Here is a 27,500-nt window from a genome sequence, read left to right on the forward strand (position 1 = left end):
ATACATATATATATATATATATATATATATATAATATATATATATATATATATATATATATATATATATATATATATATATATATATATATATATATATATATATATATATATATATATATATATATATATATATATATATATATATATATATATATATATATATATATATATATATATATATATATATATATATATATATATATATACATATATATATATATATACATATATATATATATATATATATATACATACATATATATATATATATATATATCGCAATAAGCATCTCTAATTCTTTGAAAGTCACCAACTAATGCTTCCAGTTCTTTTTTGTCCAAATGTAAAAGCTAGAAAGTGCAAATTGTAAAATATATACTTAGAGAAGTGTTCAGATTTTTGTCTATACGAAGTACTAGGTAAAGAAATCGGCAAAATGTAACAAACATTAATGCACAACAGATATCCTAAATGACTAATAGACCAAACCGCAGTAAAATATACAACACAATGCATCAGATACTAACCATGCCTATTAATAATACACAAGTCCCACAAAAAATGCATTATACGAATAACATTATAAAAAAATCTCATAAAATGGAACATGAAATGCATCACACTAAAAAATGCTTAACACAAAAAAGCTACCAGAATACTAATGTAATAAAAAAAATAAACTATAACTTTGTAGTTTAGAAAAGCTTATAAATCCAAGAACAAGTTACAAATATAATATATACATTTTGTTAACTTTCCCACACTAGTCCTAAAATTACAACGCTCTTTCTTGGACTTTGTACTTATAAAAAGGTGCAGCTGCAATTCACTACGCAACACAACGCATACCAATTTTAGGTAAGAAATCCTTAGTGGATAGCACATACGATATATAATTCTTCACAAAAATAGATGATTAATGATGGCAACATTAATCATAATATAACAATGGTGAAAAAAATATGCAGACAATATCTTACACATAAAATAAACATGTGACATGAATAATAAATGTAACGCTTAAATTAAAAATTTTGTTGATAAATTCTACATAATTCATACCAGGTTACAAAAAAGGCAATCACGGACGTTAACAAAAGTTCATATCCCGAAGATGAGGGTAAAATTCTGTAATGTTTACGATGGATTTATAAATTTATTGTTTCAAACGAACTGCAACAAGCTCATAAAAGAGGAAAAAGAGGAAAAGAAAACCTTGACAAAGAAGAACATAAAAGTATACATTACTTTCTGTCTGTGTCACCAGACACATGAATTTATGTATGTATGTATTTACCGTCAGGCTGGTGTTTGGCTTGAAATAACACACCTGATGCGTAAATAGTTTCTACTTAGTTTTGGCAAATATACTATGTATCAGACAGAAAACTGTTAAAAAGTAAAACTATCTCTCTTTTACTCTCTCTCCCTATATATATCTATCTATCTACATACACACACGTTATGTATATATATATATATATATATATATATATATATATATATATATAGAGAGAGAGAGAGAGAGAGAGAGAGAGAGATCCAGAGATTCTCAATATAGAAAACACGTTGTAGTAGTGCTCAAATGATTTGAACTTACACTCCGAAACCTTTACTGAAGACCAAGTTCGTTGGGTAAAGAGTGGCTGTAAGAAGAATCTAGGTGAGCAGATATGGAGATAATGATGCAGAAAAACGAATGAAACTGCTTGGGTTAGATATACAAAATATATAAACATGTATATATGTAAATAGAGAGAAAGCAAAGACTGAATATCCATCGTCTAAAAATTTTCAGTCTTTGCTTTCTCTCTATTTATATGCATACATGTCTATATATTTCGTATACCTAACCAGGCAGATTTATTCGTTTATCTACGTCATTATCTCTCTCTCTCTCTCTCTCTCTCTCTCTCTCTCACTCTCTCTCTCTCTCTCTCTCTCTCTCTCTATATATATATATATATATATATATATATATATATATATATATAGCAAGGGACATTGAACAAACCTGGTGTGGGGATGTGTGCAGTAAACACGCTTGGAGGTTAGAAATCTCAAAAACTTTAAATCTTGACTTGTAGTCATCCTTATATTTCCCTATGAGAAAGCTACAGTTGAAATAGTTTCGGTTATCTTACTTTAGCTTGTCACTGTCTATTTAAGTATGGATACTTAGATTGTAGTGTAAGTGTCGTACAGCTGTATATTGTTATAGTCTAATGATATTTTGAAGTTTCATGCGGGGCTATTATTATCCTCTGACAAGACAAAGCAATGATCATTATGTATGTTTCTGTCTACTTATTTATATCTGTGTGTGCATATATATATATATATATATATATATATATATATATATATATATATATATATATATATATATATATATATATTCATGTATATATGTCTCTTTAAGTCTGTATTTCGTGTACATGCGTGCATGGATTTGTAACTGCGTAGCTAAGCTTTTGAAACTTAATGGAAGATACTTTCGATGAAATAGATACGCAAGTTTTACTACCTTTATTCAAGAGTTCTCTCTCTCTCTTTTCTCTTTCTCTCTATCGCAGACGATTTCTCTTACCAACAACTACGCTGGTTTTTCACACAACACATGCGATACATTAAAACCACGACTCTGTAGGACATCGCTTATTAGCAAATATCTTATTCTTATTAATAAGGCCTCGCCGATAGGTTCTGTGTTTCAGCTATGAAATATTTATAGCTATTGTGAGAAGATCAGCATTTCTTTCCAATTTTGCTATTTTTGGAATACGCCTGCAACACTTCATTGACAAGGAAATCAAGTATAATGTTCTATGTGCATCTTAGATTTATGTAAAGTATGTTCTTACTAAGGTGTATGTGTATATGTGTCAGTATACGAAAAATATAGCAATGTTTCCTAGGTATAATATTAGTCGACAATCTCATTTTCGTGCATCTTACCAATATTGAATAAGTTCTTTGTATTGTGTTATTTCCTGGCATTATTTTTCTTTTTTGTCCGTTTTGTTTTTATTGAAATATTTATTTAATCTTCTTTTCTTTATTGTAAAGCCTGGTACTTATTCTATCGGTGTCTTTTGCCGGAATGCTATGTTACGGGGACGTAGGCACACCAACACCGGTGGTCAAGCAGTTGTGGGGGACAAACACGCGCACACACAAACACACACACACACACACATATGACGGGCTTCTTTCAGTTTCTGTCTACCAAATCCACTCACAAGGCTTTGGTCGGCCCGAGGCTATAGCTGAAGATACTTACTCAAAGTGCCACGCAGTGGGACTGAACACGAGAACCATGCGGTTGGGTAGCAAGCTTCTTACCACACAGCCACGCCTGCGCCTATTGTTTGTTTAAATTTTGTATTTATGATCAGAATATTCATAAAATTTAATAGTAAAACTGGTGATGATTTAAATAATGGTAATAGATTATGGTAATGTATTTTTCGTTTTTTATCAACAACGACAACAACATCAAAAAGTGATGATGACTGGGATGAGGATGACAGCGATGCTGATGAGGATTTTGCTTATCTTACAACAAAGGCAATACATATTCAACAAGAATATGTAATATAATATTCTCTTCTACTCTAAGCGCAAGGCCCGCGACTGGGACTTAGCTTATCGACCCCGAAGGATGAAAGGCAAAGTCGACTTCGGAGGAATTGAACTCAGAATGTAAAGACTGACGAAATACCGCTAAGCATTTCGCCCGGTGTGCTAACGTTTCTTATTTCTTTATTGCCCACAAGGGGCTAAACATAGAGGGGACAAACAAGGACAGACAAAGGGATTAAATCGATTACATCGACCCCAGTGCGTAACTGGTACTTAATTTATCGACCCCGAAGGATGAAAGGCAAAGTCGACTTCGGAGCAATTGAACTCAGAACGTAAAGACTGACGAAATACGACTAAGCATTTCGCCCGGTGTGCTAACGATTCTGCCAGCACGCCGCCTTAATAATCATAATAAGAGCACACAGAGAGCACAAACCTCCCTCCGGCAACGCAACACCAACGTCCTCTCAACGATTAGCCTGAGATGATTTTTAAAATGGGAATACAAGTTAAGTCAGCAGGGGCCGGGGAACTTTTCTAACCAATTACCCCAAAATATATTTATTTACGCCAACGTTATGCCCTTGATTTGAAAGGAAGAAAACCACAAATTCTTTGAACTCAAGAGATTTATTGAATCTATTTATAAGGAGAATACAATTATAAATTCAAAAAGTATAAAACAAATGCGATAAAATAAATTAGTATCTCTATTATGAAACAAAAATATTTTTCTAGAAACGTTTTCACTTCAGGTTTTGGAGAAATGATGGTGTTTCATTTTTGTTACAATTATATCAAAATTGGGGAATTTTGATACGAGAGCAATTTGGATATATCTTCGGGGTCCAATCGATTATTTAGCTTTGTTTTTATGTTCATTAGAGTGCTAAATCCTTCTTTGCAAAGATAGGTTGTTGCAAAAGATAACAGCATTTTGACTGCTTCCTCATGCAAAAGAAAAATTTCTGTCGTAAGAAGGAACACCTTTATTTTATATAATTTTACTTATGTCTAATGAGTCCTCATTACTCCCAAGAATTTCATTTTTACTCCACTTGGGATAATTCACCTTGGATGCCCGACCCTTGACATAGAGCATCATTGCTTTCTGAGATATGGAGTAATGGACCTACCTGGAAAAAAATATAAGATGAGGAATGGTATCACTGAATGATCGGTCTAAGTAAACAATCTTGGAAATGAGAGTATGTGTGTGTGTTGGGGGGGGGGCGATGTAATGGAAGGTAATACTTTGCTGGTACTTCATGTTATCAATCTCGAAAGAATGATGCGGGAAACCGACCCTGGTGGGATTTAGACTCAGAACATAGTCTGAATAAATCCCGTAAATCATTTTCCCCGGTGCTCTAAAGATTCTGCGTATTCCCCCGTAATGATGATGATGATGATGATCATCATCATCATGACGATGATGATGATGATGATGAAGGTGGTGATGATGATGAATCCCCGATTTTGCGCAACCGTCTTCTTGTAATGATGGCGATAATGGAAATGATAATGATTATGCTGATGATGACGATGATGATAATGATGATGATGATGATGAAACTCAATAAATCTCCCAAGAGAAGAATATTTTAAAGAGACTATCTTTCACACTCTCTCAGTCTCTCATTTTCTTTTCGTCTCTCCGTGCTATTCCAATTCCTTTTGACACCGTCATTCATGATTGCTATGCTAAACCAAACTAATTGTGGATTTAAATTTTATAAGATGACCATCAATCATCTTTCATATTTGAGTGATTTAAAGCTATGCAAGATTGGATGACCAGAAGAAAACTTAGGACGACACAGAATATTGTTAACTAACGTCTCATAAATAAATGGTTAGATAAGGAAACAGAAATTAATGAATTAGAATATGTACGGTTCAAAGGATATGTGCAAATAAATTTACACGGATATAAAATCGAAGATAAAAATCAGTTAAGTATATTGAGAGACCATTAGATTAGTATTCAGGAGATAAAGGAATATTACGAGGAGCAAATTCATAGCATTAACACCTGGATATTACCTGTAATACGTTACAGTTTTAATGAACTCATTTGAAAGATAAATGCATTTTATAAGACGGAAGAAGAAAACTGACAGCGTTTAAGATAATGAGATGAAAAAAAACCCCAGAAAAAGCAACATACGGTTTATGACCAAATTTGCAATGAGCAAAAATGCAGAAGATAATGACGGCACTGAGAAAATTCTTATTTTAAATGCGCTTATATTAAAAGTTAAATATAATGTTAAATAACATTAGCAATATATAGAAAAAATGTTCTATATTGACTGGGATGTTATCAAATAAAGAACAATGATGGTAGTGTGAGAAAAAGAACGAAAGAGAACCTTCAGTAAATAAAGAAAAAAATAACAGAAATAAAGAAAATTCGACGAATAATATTTGCTCGGTTCCGCTTCAAAATATAATCATAAACTAATAAGAATAGAACAGAAATTCGAAAGTTAAGTATGAAGGTCAATAAAATCATACTACATTACCAGTTTCTATTAATCAAAAATTACACTTTAAAAAATATATTAGCAATGGAATCATGTTGAATGTGCTGAATACTTAGTAATTACAAAAAAGACACCAGTGACAATCATAAATTTTGGCATAAAAACATATACTGCAGCAATACAAACAATAAGTGGATATGCTAGAGACTCGATAAATAATTTTTATCCTATCTTTTTTACACGAAGTTATGTTCTTATCTTGTGAAGGTGTTTCATTCAGTCAGTAAATAGCATTAATTATACGACTAAAAGTTTTCATAGTATAAAGTACTTTTTAAGTGGTAAGCTAACATTACGTATTCTACAAGTATGGAGAGTTCATAGAATAAGATTAGAATCTGCTGAAACTCGTGATGGTCTGCTTCGGAAACAAAAATAGAAGAGAAAAACATTCAATATAATTGTAAAAAGATATAAATAAAGATGTATTCATGTACCGGAAGAGGAAGCAAGTATCTAACGTTTCAGGTAAAGATCATTTTCGAATTATATTAACTGTTTTTCTTCTAAGAAGAATGACGCTGCCCTAAATGTCAGCACTCATCTCTTCTTACGTATTTGAATATATTTTATCAAAACCCTGAAGTTAATTGCTCACACCACCCAAACACAACGTTGCTTAAGAAAGAAAAAAATAAAACAGAACAATTAAGGTGAATAAGTAAAAGAAAAAAATAACGTTTATCTTTAAAATATTTATTCCTTATCAAAATAACTGAGTTTTTAGCTTTGCAAAATTCAGAGAACAGTGCTGGCAGGGTGCATTTAGTTCCTCACGCAAGACGGAAGACATGCAGTCTCCTTAGCTCTAGGTTGAAATGCAAAGTTTACGAGTAGATGCAGTATGTTAAGAGCAGATCGAAATTATTTGAACTGCCGAATTCTTTCTACGTTTATGTTTAACTGCAAATTATTACCAAAATAGTGCATTTCGTGTTTGCATAACTTCTTCTTACAAATCAACTGGTTTCTATTGGATTCAAAAGTTTTCAAACAATTCACTGTAGATCGTTTATTAAACTGATGCTAAACTCCGATTTCTATAACATATACCATATAATAAAGAATTGACTGCTTCTTGGCAGTTTCAAATCTTTTTAAAGTTACTACTTATGCTGGGCTGAACACGCGCACACACGCACGCATGCGCACACACACGCACATACACACACCGCACATAGAGCCAAACTAGGGTTATTTACAAGAATGTTACCTGGACTGAGAACAGAAATTAATCACTAATACGCAGGAGTGTATATACAATTTTTGTGCCATGCGTCAATGATAGAACTGACATGGTGTAATATTATCCACTTGTTTCTACTAACAAGATCTACTTACCGCACTTGTAGATTCAGTGTTTCCTACGAATGTGATTCTAAATTATTTATGTCTGTTTTGCATTTACTGCCATATTTTCCTCTAGTATTATGAAGTCAATTAAATGCATAGCATATATCTTATAAAGTGATATTCAACTTTAGCAAATCCTCAGTATGCTGGTTCTTTGCCTCATGTTTATCTGCCTATTATGAACTAGCTGAAGAGTGTTAACGTAATTAATCAACTTACTACACGTAGCTGTGAAAACACCATTTATCATCTTTAAAATGACGATCACGTTTCAAATCTTACATCGCGGTATACTACTCCAATATAACAGCAGCATATCCAATGCAGAAATATCAAGGAAATAACAAAGTTTGGCCCAAACTCACGATGATATATGTGTGTGTGTGTGTATATGTGTGTGTGTGTGTGTGTGTGTCTGTGTGTGTGTGTGTGTGTGTGTGTGTGTATCAACATACTTTCTGTGTAGGATGTGTAAGAATTACTCATAGACATTTCATAAATTTCCACTACACTGAAGATTAGATTACTGATGATCAAAGCTACTTAAAAAGCTTCCTTTTCTAGTTACGTTTATACGTTTTTTTTACCTATCTACTTATCTAAGAAACTAAGCAAAGTTTTCATCCGCATCTTCAAATTTCTAACAAGGAAAAAGGAAGACTTCTAAACCAATTACAATCTCATATTTTTTATCACTAAGCCCATAAAGAATGTTACCTCTCATATTGCGGTAAAAGAACATTAATCTTACTCCTGAAAGGCTGTCTTGTAGTTGATATATTTACTAGTCACTTTCAGATGTTAGCAGAGATATGGATTTAGCATTTGAAATGTTACTTATTGAAATATAAATAATGTGGTCGGAAAAAAACATTCCACACGATATGCCGTAAATAATGTTAAAGCATTCACTTGTATAGGTGATGCTATCTTACTGCTAACTTCTGAAAGGACTTCAAGACGAATCAAAATCGTAGTAAGCAATGAATATTTGAAATTTGAGCTAAGAGCAATTTTGAAAAGTTCTTATAAAATTAAAGAAAGTGTATAAATACCTGAATAAGTTCTCGAATTTTCCTTGATGTAGTGTACTCTGGAGGTAGATAATCTTCTAAACAGACAGCACTGATTGAGTTATATTCATAGTCACTGAAGCACATCAGATGCTTGACTAGCCGACCGCGTCTTCGATTGCTTGGCACCTTCTTGGTTTTATTCGTACGTATCAACTCTTTTTTCTTGCGCAGGTTTTCCTGATGTTCCTTGTCCACGGATGTATGAACAGTGTGGTGTCCACTATCATCGGAAATAACAGGAGCTGCTGCTGCTGCTGCTGCTGGTGTCGCCGCTTTTGCTGGATGTTTGCAAGGCACTTTGTATGAGACATGATTGTATAATCCACTTGGGTCCAATGCTGAACTTGTATTTTCCTCAGGCCAGGCTTCTTCAATGTGAAGTTGAATACCAGCGAATATTGCTGATTCATCTTTAGTGCATGGAAGCTCGCCGCATACAACCATCTGTTGCAGCTGAAAATGAGAGCAAAACATTATATCAGAAAGAAAGAAATAACTGAATCACTCGAACCCAAGAAGCGGACGAATTCTTTGCCGGTCTTTTCATTATCGAGAAACTGTATGCATTCTACATAACTGTGATCTGGCTTCCCCCCAGATCTATACTGGATACCCGTGTGTGTGTGTGTGTGTGTAAATAGATATTTCTCAATCATAATCTAAAGAGACAGTACAGATTGAGTTATATCCATAGTCACTGAAGCACATGTTTAGAGGGAGAATGTTGAGTGAATGAGGAAGAAGTCTAATGGGTTGCCACCAATCACTGTGTCAATCCCCAGTCAGAAGTCAGTAGCCTAAGATGGACCTTGAAAAATCCTGTTTTTAAATAAGGGAACAGATCACAGAGTAAAGTGTAAACAAGGTATACACTTGTGCGCCTGGTTAATAGATCACCTCTTGAGGTGTTAAGAAGTGGCATTCCCTCCGTTGTTATTATTTTACTCAAATTTCTAATGATAGCGTAGACATGATTACAGACTCCCTAGCCATGATAATCCCGTCCTAGTTTTTGGACAACACTATCAAGTGTATCTATTTCTAAGGTGAGAAGGCATTATTTGAAGGAAATTTATTTTCTATTTGTAGCAAGTGGAGCATATAGGTCCGGAATTTCAGACCTATTTCGTGTTGGATCACTTTTGGGAAACATTGAACAGTTAATTGTACAGCCTTAGAGATGAAATAGATGAGAAACAATGCATCAGAATTTTTTGTATCCAAACCGGATACCTCGCTAAAGAATTACACACAAGCAAGAGGTGGTCGTGTTATATCCGTGGCGCGTTAATCCTGTTTTAATACGCTGATGGTTGTATAAAATAAACAACAATGGAATGAGAGGGGTTTTTTTTCGGATTAATCAATATTCTAGACGTGCTTCATTCGTTACGGCTTTCGAAGCTACATTTTATCTGTACGTGGATTTCAGTGTAAAAGGTGATATAATGTTACGTCATCAGGAGAATTATAAAATAATACACAAATGAAAAGTAAAAACAAAAGAAAGTGAGAGAAAATTATGGAAGAGAGAATGTAGAAAGATCAAGACAGTATTTCATCAAAGAGAAAATGATACTGGACAAAGAAAGAATTATGAAAAGGGTTGGAAGAGAGAGTCTAAGGTGAAATCGAGGTAATATTTCAGTAAAGATGAAATAAATATAAATTGCGCAATACATCAGAGAAATGAAGGATTTCTATATTCCGATATTAAGCATTTCTCAATAATAATAATAGTAATAATAACAACAACAACAACAGTAATAATAATAATAATAATAATAATAATAATAATAATAATAATAATAATAATAATAATAATCATAGAATGCAGGTCTCGGAGGAGAGTAAAATAAAGGACATCACGACATTTTCGAAGTTGCTGCGACCTTTCTTTCAGCGTGAAAGTAAATAAATGAATAAAAAGCAATAATTTTCAATTAAGACAGACAAGGCTATTAAATTTGAAATCACTTCTTTATAAAAGCTGTAGGAGTGATGGAGAAACGAGTATGTCAATGTTGGTTCATCTAAGTGAGAAAGAGAGAGAATACACACACTCACACACACACACAAACATGAGCATGTATGTATGTATGTATGTATGTGAATATCGATAGAGAGTGGGGTACAGAGTGATAAATAAATTGGATAATTGTTGTAGCCTGAGGAAGTAGGAGGATTACAGTGAAGAAAGAGGGGAGAAATATCGGGAAGGATTAGGAAGGAAATAAAATCAAATTAAATATGTTAAAGAAAGACCCACTTGCTTTGGGATTTCTGAAGGAAAAATACATTTCGTTTAAAATGACATTTAAAAGGTTTTAGCGATATTTCTTTGCTTAAAGGATACAAACAGAAGACAATATTCATTAAGTCCAGCATGGCTAGTAAATGTCCAGAATTACTTGTTGAAACACACACACACATATACCTACATATATATACGTACGTATATTTACAAGTATATATGTATACATATATATATTATCGAGAGAGAGAAAGAGAGAGAGAGAGAGAAGGTGAGAGAGAGATTAGATATGTTTGTTTATCCAAGGGGAAGTAAAAAGTTATCTACACTTTTGCCAAAACTTTCTTTAGGTTGGCCAAACTGCCTTCACGGTTTGCGTGCTAAAGCGTGGTACTCTTGTAGTTACCGCGTAAAAGTATGGATCGAAACGTTTAAAAATGGCCAGACAAAAGTGAAGCACGACAAGGAGGTAGGGCGCCCATCAACCTCCACCACTAACGTTAAAATTCAAGAGACTCGAGAGATGGTTCTGGTAAAGCAACGAGTGATCATCGCTGAGGTGGCCTGTTCTCGGCAAATTAGTAATGGTTCTGCATACAAAATTATCCACATGTTTTGCTTCTGTAAATTCTGTGCAAGATGACTGCTAAATGAGCTTACCGAAGCGCATAAGTGCAATTGTTTGGAGATTTATTAATTGTTTGGAGATTTATAACGATGAAGGCAAAACATTTTTAGAGAGAATAATCACCAAAATCCAAAAGCAGATTACGGAGGGGAAACATCCGGAACCTCCAGCGAAAAAGAAATTCAAGGCTAAACCTTCCTTAGGAAAAGGGATACTAACCGGTTGTTTTTTGTAGGGAGGTGTGTGCAAAATGATCTATGCTGTAACCTATAATCCGAAGAGTTGTCTACGGTCGCCAATGTTGGCTACAGTGAAATGCTGGCCAACAAACTAGAACCAGCGATTCGCACTAAACGCCGAGGTTTATTGTCAAATCAAGTGTTATCGTTACACGACTTTGAACATCCACATTTGACCGTCCACACCGGTGAAATCATTGAAAAATTGAATTTCAAGTTGCTGGAATACCCTGCATATAGTCCAGATCAAATATTTGGACCCTTTAAACATCCTTTACGAGGTCATCGATTTGCTACGAACGAAAAAGAAATGGAAACGGAGTATAAACGAGTGTGCAACCAGCCGAAAAAAAAATGCTCTAATAGAATAAGCGCAAAGTAGTGGACCAGCGGAAGAAGTGCATCGAAAAGCAAGGAGACTATAGCAAAAAAAAAAAACGATGTAATTGTTCAACACCTGTTTTTGCTTTGTAAATTACAGAAAGAAGAATGCATATAAGTTTTGACTTACCCGCATATATATATACATATACACACACACACACACACACACATATATATATACACACGTGTGTGTGTGTGTGTTTTCTTTTACTCTTTCACCTGTTTTAGTCATTTGACTGATGCTGGAGCACTGACTTAAAGGATATTTTAGTCGAAGAAATCGACTCCAGGGCTTATTCATTGTAAGCCTTGTACTTATTTTATCGGTCTATTTTGCCGAACCACTAGTTTACGGGAACGTAAACACACCAACATCGGTTCACAAGCGATGGTTGGGGGACAAACATAGACACAAAGACACACACACACATAATTATATGCATGTATATATGACAGGCTTCTTTCATTTTCCGTCTACCAAATCCACTCACAAGGCACTTTGGTTGGCCTGAGGTGCCACGTAGTGGGACTGAACCCTGAACTATGTCGTTGGAAAGCAAGCTTCTTACCACACAGCCACGCTTGTGCCTATATATATATATATATATATATATATATATATATATATATATATATATATATATATATATATATATATATATATATATATATATATATATATATATATATATATATATATATATATATATATATATATATATATATATATATATATATATATATATACACACACACACACACACACACACACACACTAACCTTCGCCTTAGTTTACAGTTGTTAAACCTATGAATAAGTTTGATGAATTTGCATAGGACAGTTTTATAGTGTGACGGTTGAATATTTTGCTGTACACTCTAGTTTTAGAGAAGCAGCGATCAAGTGCGGTGAAAAATTGCTTCGGGACCGTAGATGAGACGTTGGGGCTCCAGATTGAGTTATACCAAAGGACGTCATGGTTTTTAAATTTTCGGTTAGGTCTGTTTGCCTGGGTGCTTGGAGCAGCAATTGGATTTTGTGGAGTTAGGTGTTTAATTTGTTATCTGTTAAAGTTTTCTCTAACTCATGGTTGATTCTAGTCTGGGTTTGGTTAGTCTTATCTTATGGTTTAGGATTCTATTAGCTAGGTTTTTGACTTTGTGTCTGTAGTTATTGTTGTGTTTAGTAGGGTTATTATAATGAATCGTATTATTACTTGTTGAGTTATAAGAGTTATTATTACAATTATTATTGCTACTTCTACTACTGGCATATATATGTATATATATGTATTATTACAATTAAAAGGGTAAAGGATTATCAATTTATTAATAAATTAATAATTAATAATTTTTACCAAGCCCTTCGGTATGTAAGCACCATTATCGGTGTGGGACTTATTTAAAAGTTCTTATACATTTATAAACAAAATTAAGGGATCAGCAACAGGTTGCTTCACTACATACCGAAGTTCAGAAATAGCAGCTAAAAATGCTGAAACTCCAACAGTGTGGTGAAGCAACCTGTTCCCGATCCCTTAATTTGTGTATATATATGTATGTAGGTATGTATATTGCTTACACATTGCGAAAACAATAACTTGGCATAGAGCTTAATATACTTATGGTTTCAGAATGATGTGCTAGCTTCGTTCTGAAGCACACACATACATACGCACACACACATGCACACACACGCACGCACACACACCCATACACGCACGCACACACACAAACATATATATATATACTAATTCCTCAGTATCACAGCCGAGCAGTGAATAGGTTAGTTAACTTTAGGTTAGTTAAAATATGTTTGCGACGTATTTCAGCTTCTAAAGGCAAATTCGCTGCAGCTACCGGGGAGAAAAATTTTGACTTATGGCAAAAGGTGTAAAAAACACCATCTCTATTCAGTGTTGCCCTCTGTCGGATTCCAGACGTAGCGTTTCTTTAGTCTACCTCAAAATATGAAATACCTGTTTTAATTAGATCTAATTAAAAAAGAGTCACATACATTAGCTGAGTTTGCGCTTTTGGACCCCGCCGGTCAGAAGCAACTCAGCAGTATCAATGCCAGACGATTCCGCATATGCGAACTTTAAGTCAGTTAAAATACGTTTGTAAAGACGTGTGGCAAAGTGGATAGGCTACTAGGTTCACGAATATGTAGAGGCAATTATGTTTTTCGACCTCGGAAGGATGAAAGGCAAAGTCGACCTCGACGGAATTTGAACTCAGAACATATAGATGGACGAAATGCCGTGAAGCAATTTTTCCGGCATGCTAACAATTCTGCCAGCTCGCCACCTCAACAGCGAGTGTTGTATTGGTTACCCTGCTGGATGAGTTATAAATGTGTTAGAATGCCCCATTCGCAGTTAGAATGGACAAACAAACCCCAGTGGTGATTATTAATGTGTATGAGTGAAAAGGAAAAGATAAGTTGAAGGAATTCAGAACTATTATAAGTTTGTGATTTTTGCTTTTGGAACGTGGGACAGCTATGGAAGCGTTTCGGCGGTAGTTTGAACATATCAACCATGAATAAGCCTCCACACCAGCAATGAAATATGAACAATCTAACACAACTTTCACCAAAGGGAATTTGCATAATAAAAACTAAAAGAGCTAACATAAAATAATTGAATAGAGCCAGTGGAATGTCTTGAATGTCATACACGGTAAATTATTATTATTCGCGAACAGAGTAGGGAAGCAAAAATGCTAATGATAATCGTTGGCATCTCTGAATATATTGTGTTCAACCTTCAGAACAGCTCCAAGTTGGATTGTTATCCAAATGACGCCACTAATACTTGGCAGTTATTTGCTCTTAGCAACTTTAATTCTGCTTATGTAAATCACTCTTCGCCAAAATATCTACTAAATTCTTTTTTCTATCAATTGTATATTTTTCCTCTCCGTTGGGAGACGGGACTATACGATGCTGATGTGGTCAGTGACCGAACGCATACAATAAGACTCCCTCTTTTCCGAAAAATCATAATAATGTTTTTCTTTTCCCCCTAAATAAGTTAATTGAACTTTCAAATTATTCTTAATTTCCTGAAATTCTCACTAGATTTTCGTTTCCTTTCTCTGTCCACGAGGGTAATTTTAAGAAATTACAACTTATTGCATTCAGCATTCTGTATACACACGTCGATAAATAAGCGCGCGCGCGTGTAAGGCATGGCAGTGTGGTTAAGAAACAACCGCTCTGCAACCACCTATCTTCAGCTATAATACCTAACTGACTAATGCCTTGTGAATGATTTTAGCAGACAGAAACTGCGTTGAAGCCCATCATATCTGTGTGTATGCACATGTGCATATGTGTATATATATATAAATATGCATAAGCTTAACTTCTTCCTTCACGCATAAGAAAAAAGTTTTGTATGTAAATGCACTTAAACATGTATGTCATTGAAAGCAAATTTGGTGACCTTGCTAACAAAAGAAATTTTACTAATATTTACTTTACTTCTGATTATACCTCTTCTGAAGAGAGAAATAATTACGTGTTCAATAATAAGCAGAATTAGCTAAATCAAACTTTTCTGTTGTCGATAGCCTAAAATTTTTCCTGTGTATCATATGGCCTAAAGAGGCAGCTGAATTTTATTGACATGTCGAAAGCAGATTGTCTTTAAACTTAGAATTTAGTTCAGAAATTGTATTATGTCCATAAAAGAATTCAAAATGTAAGATTAAGTATTTTTTAAATATGATACTGTAAATGACATTATATACCACCCACCCACCCACCCTCTCTCTCTCTCTCTCTCTCTCTCTCTCTCTCTCTCTCACACACACACACACACACACACACACACACACACACACACACACACACACACAAAGTTCTCGAGACTATGAGTCTTTTTGTTGGGAAATATGTACAGAGTTGGAGAAGATATTTCGGATTTCGGGCAGAAAATCTACCACTGAATTTATCGCTGTTATATATTATTACAAAATTGGAAAGGGAATTTGTCTAATCTTCATCCGGAACGGGCTGCAAGTTGTCAGTGACTCTTTAAGCTGTATCATATATGTTTGCATGTGCTTATTTTGGACACTGTTGGCAAATTTACGATTGTTTCGCTATATTTTAAGATAAGAGAGTAAAGGGTTATTATAACCTTTTCTACTCTAGGCACAAGGTTCGAAATTCTTGAGGAGGGGGCCAGTCGATTAGATTGACCCCAGTACGCAACTGATAAGCGGTTGTTATAATGAAGACACACATATATATATTAAATATACAGAATATAAGCATGGGCAAATATATCCAGAACTCGAGTGTTCTAGGTAGCATCGGATAGGATTTTATCCGATTTAGATCCACCGCTTGTCTGCTGCTGTATATGATACACATACGACAGCCGACGGAGACTGACTGTAAAACGGATATCATATCCCATACTGCAGCGCAACTTTGAGTACTGGATGTGAATGTTCTGAGGTCGTATTCTATATTAAATATAATCTTGTTTCGACGATATTGAGGCCTAACTCTTTTGTTACACACGTGTTTTGTTTTTATGATATATATATATCGAGAGAGAGAGAAGGAGAAATTCAAATAAACAGATAACGACCTCAGGTTTAAATGTATAAAATATATATAGGCGTACGTATATATATATATTCGTATATAAATCTATATACATGCATATTACATACACACAGACACATAGATTCACATATACATGTATATATGTATGTATGTATGCTTGTATGTCTGCATGTATGTTCGATGACCTTGCTTACAAAAGAAACGCATAAGTTGACTGGGGATTTAGAATATATAAATAACAGAAAATACGTTGAGGCTAGCGAATGAAAATCAGTCTAGTGTGATGATTTGTTAATTAAGTTTCATTTTAGTGAAGAAAGTTTGGGTAGCAAATGTAATTTAAACGTGAGCCAGACAAAGCGTTGGCCATTTTGTGCATCGTATATTTGTTGCAACAAATTACAGTGGGGAGTGGAAATGAGGTATGGGATGTAAGATTAGGATTAATATACCTAGAGCTTTAATAATCTAAATGAATTTCAGAGTGTAAATCAGTTAATATTTCTAATAATTCGGTTATAAAACTGTGTGGAGACATGGAAAAAATTTATTTCTTGTATATTTATTTCAGTAAATATTTGGTTAAGGTTTGTATGTAGATAAATGCTCACACACATATAAAAAAATAACTACATGCATATGTACATACATAAGCATAATTACAAGTGTGTAATTATATATATATATATATATATATATATATATATATATACATACATACATACATACACACACAAGTTTATATGTACGTATAGGTATGTACATAGACATCCCATTAAGCATCGTTTTATGTTTAGTCTAACTTGTAAAGGTTTATATTTTTTATTAATTAGCATTTTTATGTTTCGGGTTCTAGATGTGACTGTTTAATCATGCTATGTACAAAACAAGCCTTGGAACTCTCTGAATTTGAAGGAGGCCGTATTGTGGGTCATTCTGAAGTGGGCATAGCGTAATATCGTAGAAAACGATGGGATCCCGCTTTCTACAGTTAATAAAGTTATTGTGCAATTCACCAGAGAGTGGACGGAGTCCACATGATCTCGCCCAGATCAACCAGGGCCCTCTGACAGAACCCTTCTCTTTGCTAAGAGAACTGTGGAGGATAATCCTCGTTGTAAAGCCTCTGACATAGCAGAACAAGTTGATGTCAGTCCCAGAACGGCTGTAAGGTATCTCCCCAAATTTAATTACTATGGCAGAGCAGCAAGAAAGAAGCCACTTCTTCGATTAACCAACATCAAGCCGAGAAAATATTTGGCCAGTGAGATGGAGGAATGGCCACTAGCATTTTGGGATACTGTCATATTCTCTGATGAGTCCAGATTTTCTGTAGTTCCTGAATGTGTCCGAGTGTGGGTCTGGAGACTATGTGATTAAGAATTTGATGTGAAAAGATAGTATACGATGTCAGTATGCCAACCGTTGAAACTCCGGGGAAGAAGCTCAGCAGATTTTGAAAGGAGGTGGTTGGGTTTACCAAGCAACCTCAGCAATACCACTTGGTACGGATCCACCAACACGCTACGACACTCCTAAAGCAACCTCTCAGAAGAGTCGATACGAATAAGAGACGCTATGCGGTGCAGAGATTCCAAGAATACGATAGTAGCAGCTGAAACTAATAGTTCACATAAACAGAAAGGAAAGAGCCGTCAGAGAGTTGCTGTTGACGTAGGGACTGACGAAGCAGAAAGATCATGTTGGAACCCTTGCGATAGAGCGTTCAGGATTTTGTACTTTCCAACCTGCGAGCTGGAAACACCAAAGTAAAGGAGCAGCAACACATCCAAATAGACGTTCCTGAAAGTGTAGAGGAAGCGCATTCTAGCAGGATGGTGGGACTCTGCTAATATGAGTCTTCGACTGTGTGGGTCAACAAGACCGTTCCTTCAACATCTCTCAATAGTTTCCCTTGAGTCCTAGCCAACAGCCACTACCGTTAGAGATATGGCCAGGTCAATGCCGTTGCAGAGGTGATAAGACTTGCTATTCAGCGCAATACACAGCCAGGAAAGAAGCTATCACTTTTCTCGAACATGGATAGTGAAACAGCAACACAGCCCCAGACTGGCAAACGATAGTGCATCTTGTCAAACAAGTTAACTTCCAAGTTAACTTCCAAGTTAACTTCTTTATACAAACGACATCTCACCTAATTAGATTTATCTTCTTAGAAGCCTTCAAGTAGGGGATCATGTCGAAACTGATTGTACCTTCTGCGAAGAATACGTAGAGAAGGCTTATATGGGAAAGTTTGCGAAGAACCGAAAGAGCATTGTAAGTTGACTGGCAAGATTCGTGGATCCGGATTCGATCCATTTTGCGAAGATTTGACTGTCCTTGGTACAACTGATGTAGCAAAGAGGTGGGGAGCTTACATTCCGTTACCGAGGCTACAGATAAGACCACAGGATGACAAGATGGCTTTTGATTAAAAAAAGGTAAGACCTGTGCTGCTGGAATACAAGTCTGTACATTTGTGTGAGAGACCTGATGTGTTGAAAGATCCAAACTCTCCAAGATCTCAAGAGCATCATTGATGATGTATCCCAGAACATATGTGTGATGTAGCTTGGAAACTGAGCTATATGCGTCTGAGAACGTATGTATATATAGTTATTTATGTGAGATTTTGTTCGTGTCTTTGTAAATATATAACCTATATATCATGACATCAGCAGTTGATAAAGTTACATAGTTTCTGAATCCAGGTTTTTATAAATTAGAAAATAATCAGAGCACAAAGGACAAAAATAAATAAATAAATAAATAAATAAAATAAAAATAGAGGAGAGGGGCGGTAAAAGTAGTAAGGAAGGACAAAATGAAATAATGCGGATAAAGATTATGGTTGTTGCGTTAATGCTACAATATATTTTCGCTGGATTTAATTAGAATCTTTAGCTTAAGGTCAAATACTGAGCTCTCAATATACTTACTCTTTTGTATTGCAAATGGCAATTCTCATTATCTTCGGAATCGTCTTTGGAAGTCTTTGTGATGGTTCGTTCCTAATATAAAATATAATAAATATATATATGTAAATATATAAATAAATGAGGAAAATATATAAATACAGAAACAAATAAAACCGAGGAAAAGAATCAGAAGAAATCCATAATAGATTTACTAACAAAGAATATAGGTTAACTGTCATTTAAAGAATTTTACTGAACAGGACAGTTTTTCATACATCTTCAGATTATACTTATACGTACAAACACAATACACGTGCGTCCAAGCGTGTGTGTATATGTGCGTTTGTATATGTATGTGTGCATGTCCGTGTGGTGTGTGTGTGTGGGTACACATATGCATACACTATATATATATATACACACACACATATATATATTGTAATACATACATACACACATATATATAGATACACACACACACACATATATATATATATATATATATATATATATATATATATATATATATATATATATATATACGTATATATATTGTATATACATATATACAATACGCACACACACATATATATATATAATGTTTATGTATGTGTATGTGAATGATGGAACAGATGGATGTGTCATTGTGTGCCTAAAATGATACGTACATGTTCCCATTCACACACACAATATATCTGCTGTAAAGGTTTTAAGAGAGATATGTTGTTTATGTACTTTTACTTTATTCCCAATATGAGCTTTGATATACTCTTTTTTCTCTCTCATTTCGCTTTTCTGTCTCATTTTAGAGATATAGAATGTATATAAAATCAATATATCCTAAAAAAATATTGCACAATGGCAACATTTTCAATCTTGACTAAGAATATTTTGTCAATATTTTCTCATACGTCTGATTTGATATGGAGTGGGGTGGGAGCATATTCATTAAATTTTTTTAACTGCTAATGCTGTCACAGCTACTAAGACCATACTGGAGTTCAACCTTCAGAATCGAGTATCGTGTCCTTTGTGTTGTCCCTTTGTATATATAGACGAATTGGCCAAGGTAAAGAGCATCTCGCACTCTCTTCTTATTACTTATGCGTACAAATATATTCAGGATAATTGCCTTGTATTTATTTCATTTATCCGTTCCTAATTCAAATTCCGCAAGTCTACTTTCCCTTTTCACTTTCTAAATTTGATTGATGTATTATTACTCTAGGGTGGTACACTGGTAGAGTTATAAGATCAATTTTGGGATGTCTTACTGTATGTATTCCGGTCCCTTATGTCCTGAGTTCATATCCCACCACAGCCTACTTGAGTGGTAGATTTAATCCATCACCAACCCATGTTTTTTTGGTTCCCTTCAACAGACTGCATTTCGTTGCATGCACTCGGGTCAGATCTCTGTTTTGGAGATAGCTTGTTTCTTCTCACTAGTGTCTGGGGTCTTTGTAAATGGTCACGAGCACAACCCTTTCTTCCTAATTAAGCAATAAAAAGTGTTTTGTTTTTTTGAGTCTTTAGGTGTAGCTGGTATTCTAATTTATAATGAGGTTACTGATTTTGTATGTTAAAGATAAGGGTATATGCATACCTGTTAAAATGCTCAAGAGAAACATTGCTAATGCTTTGTTATCCTTTCAGAACATAATTTTACGACCGAAGACCTTTAAATGCCAAACTATTGTTGTCTACTTTTCCTTGATTAAGAATTTATGGAAAGGAGTATTGGGATCTAACGGCATTCTTTCAGAATCCATTTGAATCGCTTATGCCCCAAGCTATTACTACATTACATGGAAGTGAAAGCAGTTTTTTCCTTCATCCCTATATAATTCTGCTTGTTCGTTCGCACGTTATACTTTACTTAGTTAGAGAAGTGGAAGTGGAGTGAGTGAGAGGAAGAGTAAGAGTGAAAGAGATAGAGAGGGAGAAGTGAAAGAAAGTGTAGAGAAGAACGAAGAGCGGAAGAAATAGAGAACGGTGTATAATATTAATACACTAAGGTCAAATGTATCACGTGGTTAGCTGAAGGGAGAGGCGAAGAGCGAGAGAATAGAGGGACAGAGAAATAGAGTGAGAGAAAATGACTGAGAATGACATACGGTAGTGTGGGGAAGAAATAGTTATTAGGAGTTTAAAAAGTTAGCTGAAGGGAAAAGTAAAGAGAAAGAGATATGTTTAGTATACAATATTCAGCAGAGGGTGATGTTCTGTTGGTGAGGTTAAAGAAAGGCAGATAGAGAGATGGACAGAGAAGGCAGTTATATTGAGAGAGAGGGGGAGAGAGAACGTTTGTATTTTCAGAATAGAGATACATCGATAGCCAGAAAAAAGTAGATATAAACAAACAGCTGAACTGAACTGAGTTTTCTTACTGAAAATTGTTGTGATGATGATGATGATGATGATGGTGGTGGTATGTTGATAGTAAAAACTAATTTTTTATTGAACTAAACTTTTTATAGTGCCTGTCGCTTAACGCATACGAATAAGTGCAATTTTTTAACGTCTGCTAGTTTGAAAATTTATATTTGTTTATATGGGTTGATTTAGCCTAGACTATGGATTCACGAGAAAGTTGCAAGCTGCTCAAGAAAGCATGGAACAGAGGGGCAACTGCAAGAAGATATAGAAGGAGAAAAAAAGACAACACCAAGGGAGACTTGAGGTAGTGAATGTAGACGAACGTCAAATATATTTAAAGAAAGCTAGACTATAAATGCTATAAAAATGCAAATCATCCTTTTTTTCTTAAATAAGTCCTCTTAATTGTTCTTTCATTCCGCGGAATTTACTCGGATCCCACTAGTACTATATCGTTCCTGTTCTCTCAATTTGTCAAAAATAAAATATCATTTACTATCGGAAACATTGAAGCACGTGAGCGGTCCGATCAACTTCCTGAAAGAATGCCGGAACTGACTGTATCTTCCATTTCTCTTGTTTTCTTTTCTCTTGTAAACCAAAATTCAAATTTGGAACAAAATTTTCGGGTATCTTCTATACATATGATGGTACATCGTTTTTGCAAATGTTCCAAGAGTAGACAGGTAATGAACAGGTCGGGTCTCCAATTTCTATTTCTTGTTTTGTGAATACTATTTGCAATCTCGCCAGTTGGTAGACAATGCCAGGACCGCTAAGAAACCATTGTAATCCAGCCTGCTCAAAGCAGGGAATTTCCAGAGTGCTTGCATCATCGTCGTGAATCTCACCACTACTAATCTCCATGCCACAAACTAAGCTCTCAACATGTTATAGGCAGTCTGTGAATGTGTTTAGAAGCATATGCATCTGATGTCATAGTTATAACTAGGTCATGTTCGTGTTCAGGGTTTTGGCATTTTCCTTGATTAGAGCTAGTTAAAAAATCTGTTTGGGGTGCTCTTTCGGAGCACAGAATTTTGTGGCGTTGATCTACATGTGACTGTTATTCATCCTTTTGTACATGATGCTTTGTAGGAGAGCATAGATATCGTCGATTGTCTTGAGAGTGTCATTTGTATAGTTGCTGCTTATGTCATTGATTCTATACTTGAAAACTTTACAGGAAACAAAAGACAACGTAGAGCAGTGTCTTGTAGGTAGCACTGTACTTTTCAGATAGGCTCAAACAGCGTTACTGTTCGGCTTCTGGCTTTCAGATTATCAGAGTTCCAAGTGCCCAAACTTTTTGTTATGCTAAGGTTTTTCAGCTTGTAGCATAAGATTTCACGGTCAATCTTCTCAAAGAAAATTGTTGAAATCAAAGTCAACCATGAGTCAAGTCGCAGAACTTTCAGAATTTGGTTGAGGTGCCGTAGAAACTGTGTCAGTGGATCTGTTTCGGGATCAAAGCTACGTTAGGTGTTAAAAACTGTTGAACAAGAAACTTCCTGTGAGAGATGAAAAGTGGAACGGCTATTGGGAGGTGACTGCAGATTTATCAGGGTGCCAGGAACTCTTTCTCATCCCAGTTACGAAAAAAACGGACATTTTAATGTGGTGTGAAGGAAAGAAAGTTGTAAATCTGGTCGAGTTAACGGTTCCTCATGAAGATAACATGGACGTCGCCCAGACTCGAAAGATTGACCGTTATGTAAACTCCCTCGAGGAATGTGAAGACGCAGGCTAGAAAGCGGAGCATTTTCCAAACGAAGTCGGATGTAGAGGATTTGTTGGACACAGTGTGAGATAATTGTTGTTATCTTTAGGTCTAACTCATCGTAAGGTAAATACCGTCATGACCAATATCCAATCTACAGTGGAGAAGGCTGGCTAGCCACTGGATTTGGTTAAAAAGAGACGATGAGCGATGGCTAGAGAAATATTGAGCTATATTTAATAACCAGCTGATCTAGCAAGCGGGGCCTCATATTAGTGAAGGGGGGTGCGCATTGGTGTCGTCGAGAGGTAGGCCCCTAAACGGCGCGCATTCTCTCCTGATGACCCCATACACTTACTGGCTTCCAGTATGCGGAGTTCTCGACTGGTAGCACTTGCATGTGCAAGTTGTTTGCAAGACATTTACGCAATAACTAAATAGCCCCACTAAACTAATTCCATGGAACTATCAAGGCCGGCTTTCGAGTATTTTAGGACTACATAAAAAACCCATCTAGCTGATTATGAAGTCTAGTCTTCATCAAGTTAGTTCATTGATTTGTTTGTATCTTGCTCTATTAATTTAATATAAGTAAGAGGTATGTAGAACATTTACAATAGGAATAGAAGGTGTCAAATCATGTTTAACCGAGCTTTTGTTCATGTATATATACATCATAATAAGAATGGAAAAATAGTGCGTTTTAGTTTTAAAAATCGATGAATACAGATTGATATCACCGATAACTGCTTCCGCATCATTCTTGTAGATTTTATGGAAATCGTAAACACGAATTTGGCTTAGATTAAGAGATCTCTCGTATTGTGACTGGTTGGCGTTTATTATAAACTGTTAATGATTCACAGTTACAAACTCACCTTGCAGCTAGATATGATAGCGGATACAAGTCCAAAGGCAAGTTAACTGTAAATAATTCATGTTTACTCATCTTGCCTTTGTCAGCCAAATTGCTTTGTCATATAAGATTACGAAGACATATACTTGCACTGTTAAAGGACATTGTGTTAAAACGTTCGTATCTTTTTCAATACTTCGCAATTGTCGATATCAGGTTGGAACTAGTTCTTATAGGTTGTACGATACATAATCTTAGATTAGCGATTTTATCTTTTTACTACCCTTTTTCTTATTATTCTACGCCTTCCTTCTCTTCCTTTCTAATTCGTCCTTCATTTTTGTTTCACTGATAATGTTCTGTTAAGCCCAAACGTAAGATATGGTCTGATTGATACTTACAATGAGCTTTCATTCCACCAAACTGTTTCTCTTTACCTCATCATCTCCCTCTAACAATGTTTATGGCCATAATTATTCCACAAATGCCTTCTATAGAAAATACAATAGTTAGCGTCAACATGTTTACTACCGAGTATATCAAAACTCTACATAAAGTTATGCCGAGAGGAAAACAATTGTCAATGAATATTAGAACACATAAGAGACAGAGACTGGACGTGTTTTAGTATGACGATGATTGCATTAAGTGTTTACCTTATATTTACGAAGTATGCTATTACTAACTAAGCTATTGTCTCAATTTAATCTTTTAAACTTATCCCTTTATTCTTTCATTCTTCCATTTGTGTCAGTCATTTGACTGCAGCTATGATGGAGCATCATCCTATAGTGCTTTTCCACGTACGATTGAAGTCTATGCTTAGCAGATGAAGTCATAATAAGACTAAAACAAGTCAAGAGTTGTGTCCCAGACTTGCCAAAATACTGAAAATAATATTTGTAATTGACAAATATTTTTCCTTATTACATAATCATGTCTAGTGTGTCATTATAAGGACCCCTTTGTTATAAAGTTTAACATCGACTGATTGGTAGTTAAATCTGTAGGCTATAAGCTTATTAATAAGTCAGAAGAAAAGATGCAAATACACGGACACAAGCTTGAACATGTAAAATTAGATTGTACGTATTTGAGACAATAAATCGGGAAGGTCGCTGGGTAAAAGAAGGTGCTCGAAGAATAATTAAGGCTAAAATTACGTGAATAAGAAAGAAAAAAATATCTTCACGCTGCATAAAAAATAAGGTGAGTTAACTGTTATATTTGCCTGTTATCATCTATGGCACAGATATTTGGAAAATGTGCAGAGCAAAACAAAAAAGAAAAAAGAAAAGAAAAAGGTAGAAAACTTTGAAATGTGGGTCTTTCACTGACTGAGAACAAGTTGGAAAAGCAGAGGTAACAACCGCTTCAAGACTAGAAACGCTAAAAGTCCAAAGCCACCTATTTCCAAGAATCAAGATCACAAAGCTGTCATATTTCGGACCAACAATACGTCACAAGGTCCAAGTCACCGCTCAAGAAATCGCTACAGGAAATGTATAGGGAAAGAGAGCAAGAGGCCGTCAAAGACGTTTGTTGACGGCAGCAGCGAACGGTCGAAAGCAAGAGTCTGCCTGATTGAATACATGCATCAAAACACCTGGAGAATCTTGGCAAGCTGGCTCCTCATGGACACAGGGAGAGCACATGGCTGCTACTAATGATGATGGTAATATAAAATAAAAGACTTTGTTTGTTTTAGACGTTTCATATTAACTGAAACTTATTTTCTCCCCCTCCTATTTTCTTCATCTGTGTCCAGCAGACATACTGAAATTTCTAACAACTCTCAGTGAGTAATTTCGATTCTGTTCCTACTTAGTACACACAGAATAATGTATGAGTAAATAAAAGCCAGAATCGAATTTGGAATTAATTTGGAAAGCAACAAAGACGAGCTTCACTTCAAATTTGCCTCCGCAAAATACTAACAGTAATGATGTGAGTATTTGAGAGAGAGAGAGAGAGAGAGAGAGAGAGAGAGAGAGAGAGAGAGAGAGAGAGAGAGAGAGAGAGAGAGAGAGAGAGAGAAAGAGAGAGAGAGAGGGAGGAAGAGAAGGAGGGAGGGAGGGAGACTGAGGTGGTGGTGGTGGTGGTGGTGGAGAGATTCAGGGTGAGGATATCGGAGAAATAATTGCCGGTTTCTTAGAAAATGACTGATAGGCCGACACGTACAGACAGATGTAAACATCTAAAAGAGAGAATGCTAGGCCACAAATCAATTTGTAAGAAAGAATTAAGACATTCTTGAAAAACAATACGTCTCACTGAAGATGGAGATGTATGGAAGTATATGTTATGGCCGATCTTTCTGAGCACAATTAACATATAAATACACACACACAAACACAATTAACATCAATATGTGTGCATATGTACACACACACACACACACACACACACACACACACACACACACACACACACACACACACACACACACACACACACACACACACACACACACATAGTAAATAAAAAATAGCGAAGAACAAACGCAAGAAAAAAAAAAACAACGCGAGGACGTGGTACATGGAAAGTATTAGCAGACGCTCAGGGAAGGAAAGAAAGGTGGTTTTGTATATTCTTTTATTCTTTTATTTGTTTCAGTAATTTGACTGCGGTGATGCTGGAGCACTGCCTTTAGTCAAACAAATTGACCCCACGATTTATTCTTTGTAAGCCTGGTACGTATTCTATCGACCATGAGGTTGGTAACCAAGTATTACCACACAGGTCTTCCTGTGCCCATCACAGCCACTTGGCGCCTATATGCACACAATTAACATTAATATGGGTATATATATATGTATGTATGTATGTATGTACCAATTATGTATATACACACAGAACCTCACACATCAATATATATACACACACGCTATAGATCTATATACACAACCACACAGTTAACATCTGTCTGTCTATCTATCTATCTGTCTCTCTGTCTCTCTCTCT

The 27,500-nt window shown here is 35.3% G+C and overlaps 1 protein-coding gene across 7 annotated transcripts in view; it reads right to left on the reverse strand.

The window, feature by feature from the left end:
• The window catches only part of LOC106874430 (1-phosphatidylinositol 4,5-bisphosphate phosphodiesterase epsilon-1), a 1,217,386-nt gene that overhangs the window by 412,472 nt on the left and 777,414 nt on the right, over positions 1-27,500 (reverse strand). For all 7 annotated transcript variants that reach the window (XM_089347149.1, XM_052978429.2, XM_052978428.2 and 4 more), the window contains 2 exons: positions 19,603-19,674; positions 8,548-9,021 (listed from right to left, as the gene is read on the reverse strand). In XM_089347149.1, coding sequence (XP_089203275.1) covers positions 8,548-9,021; positions 19,603-19,674 — 546 coding nt within the window. The remainder of the gene's footprint in view (positions 1-8,547; positions 9,022-19,602; positions 19,675-27,500) is intronic.

The sequence above is a fragment of the Octopus bimaculoides genome, chromosome 2, assembly GCF_046866305.1.
Source record: "Octopus bimaculoides isolate indiv1 chromosome 2, ASM4686630v1, whole genome shotgun sequence".
NCBI lineage: Eukaryota > Metazoa > Mollusca > Cephalopoda > Octopoda > Octopodidae > Octopus > Octopus bimaculoides.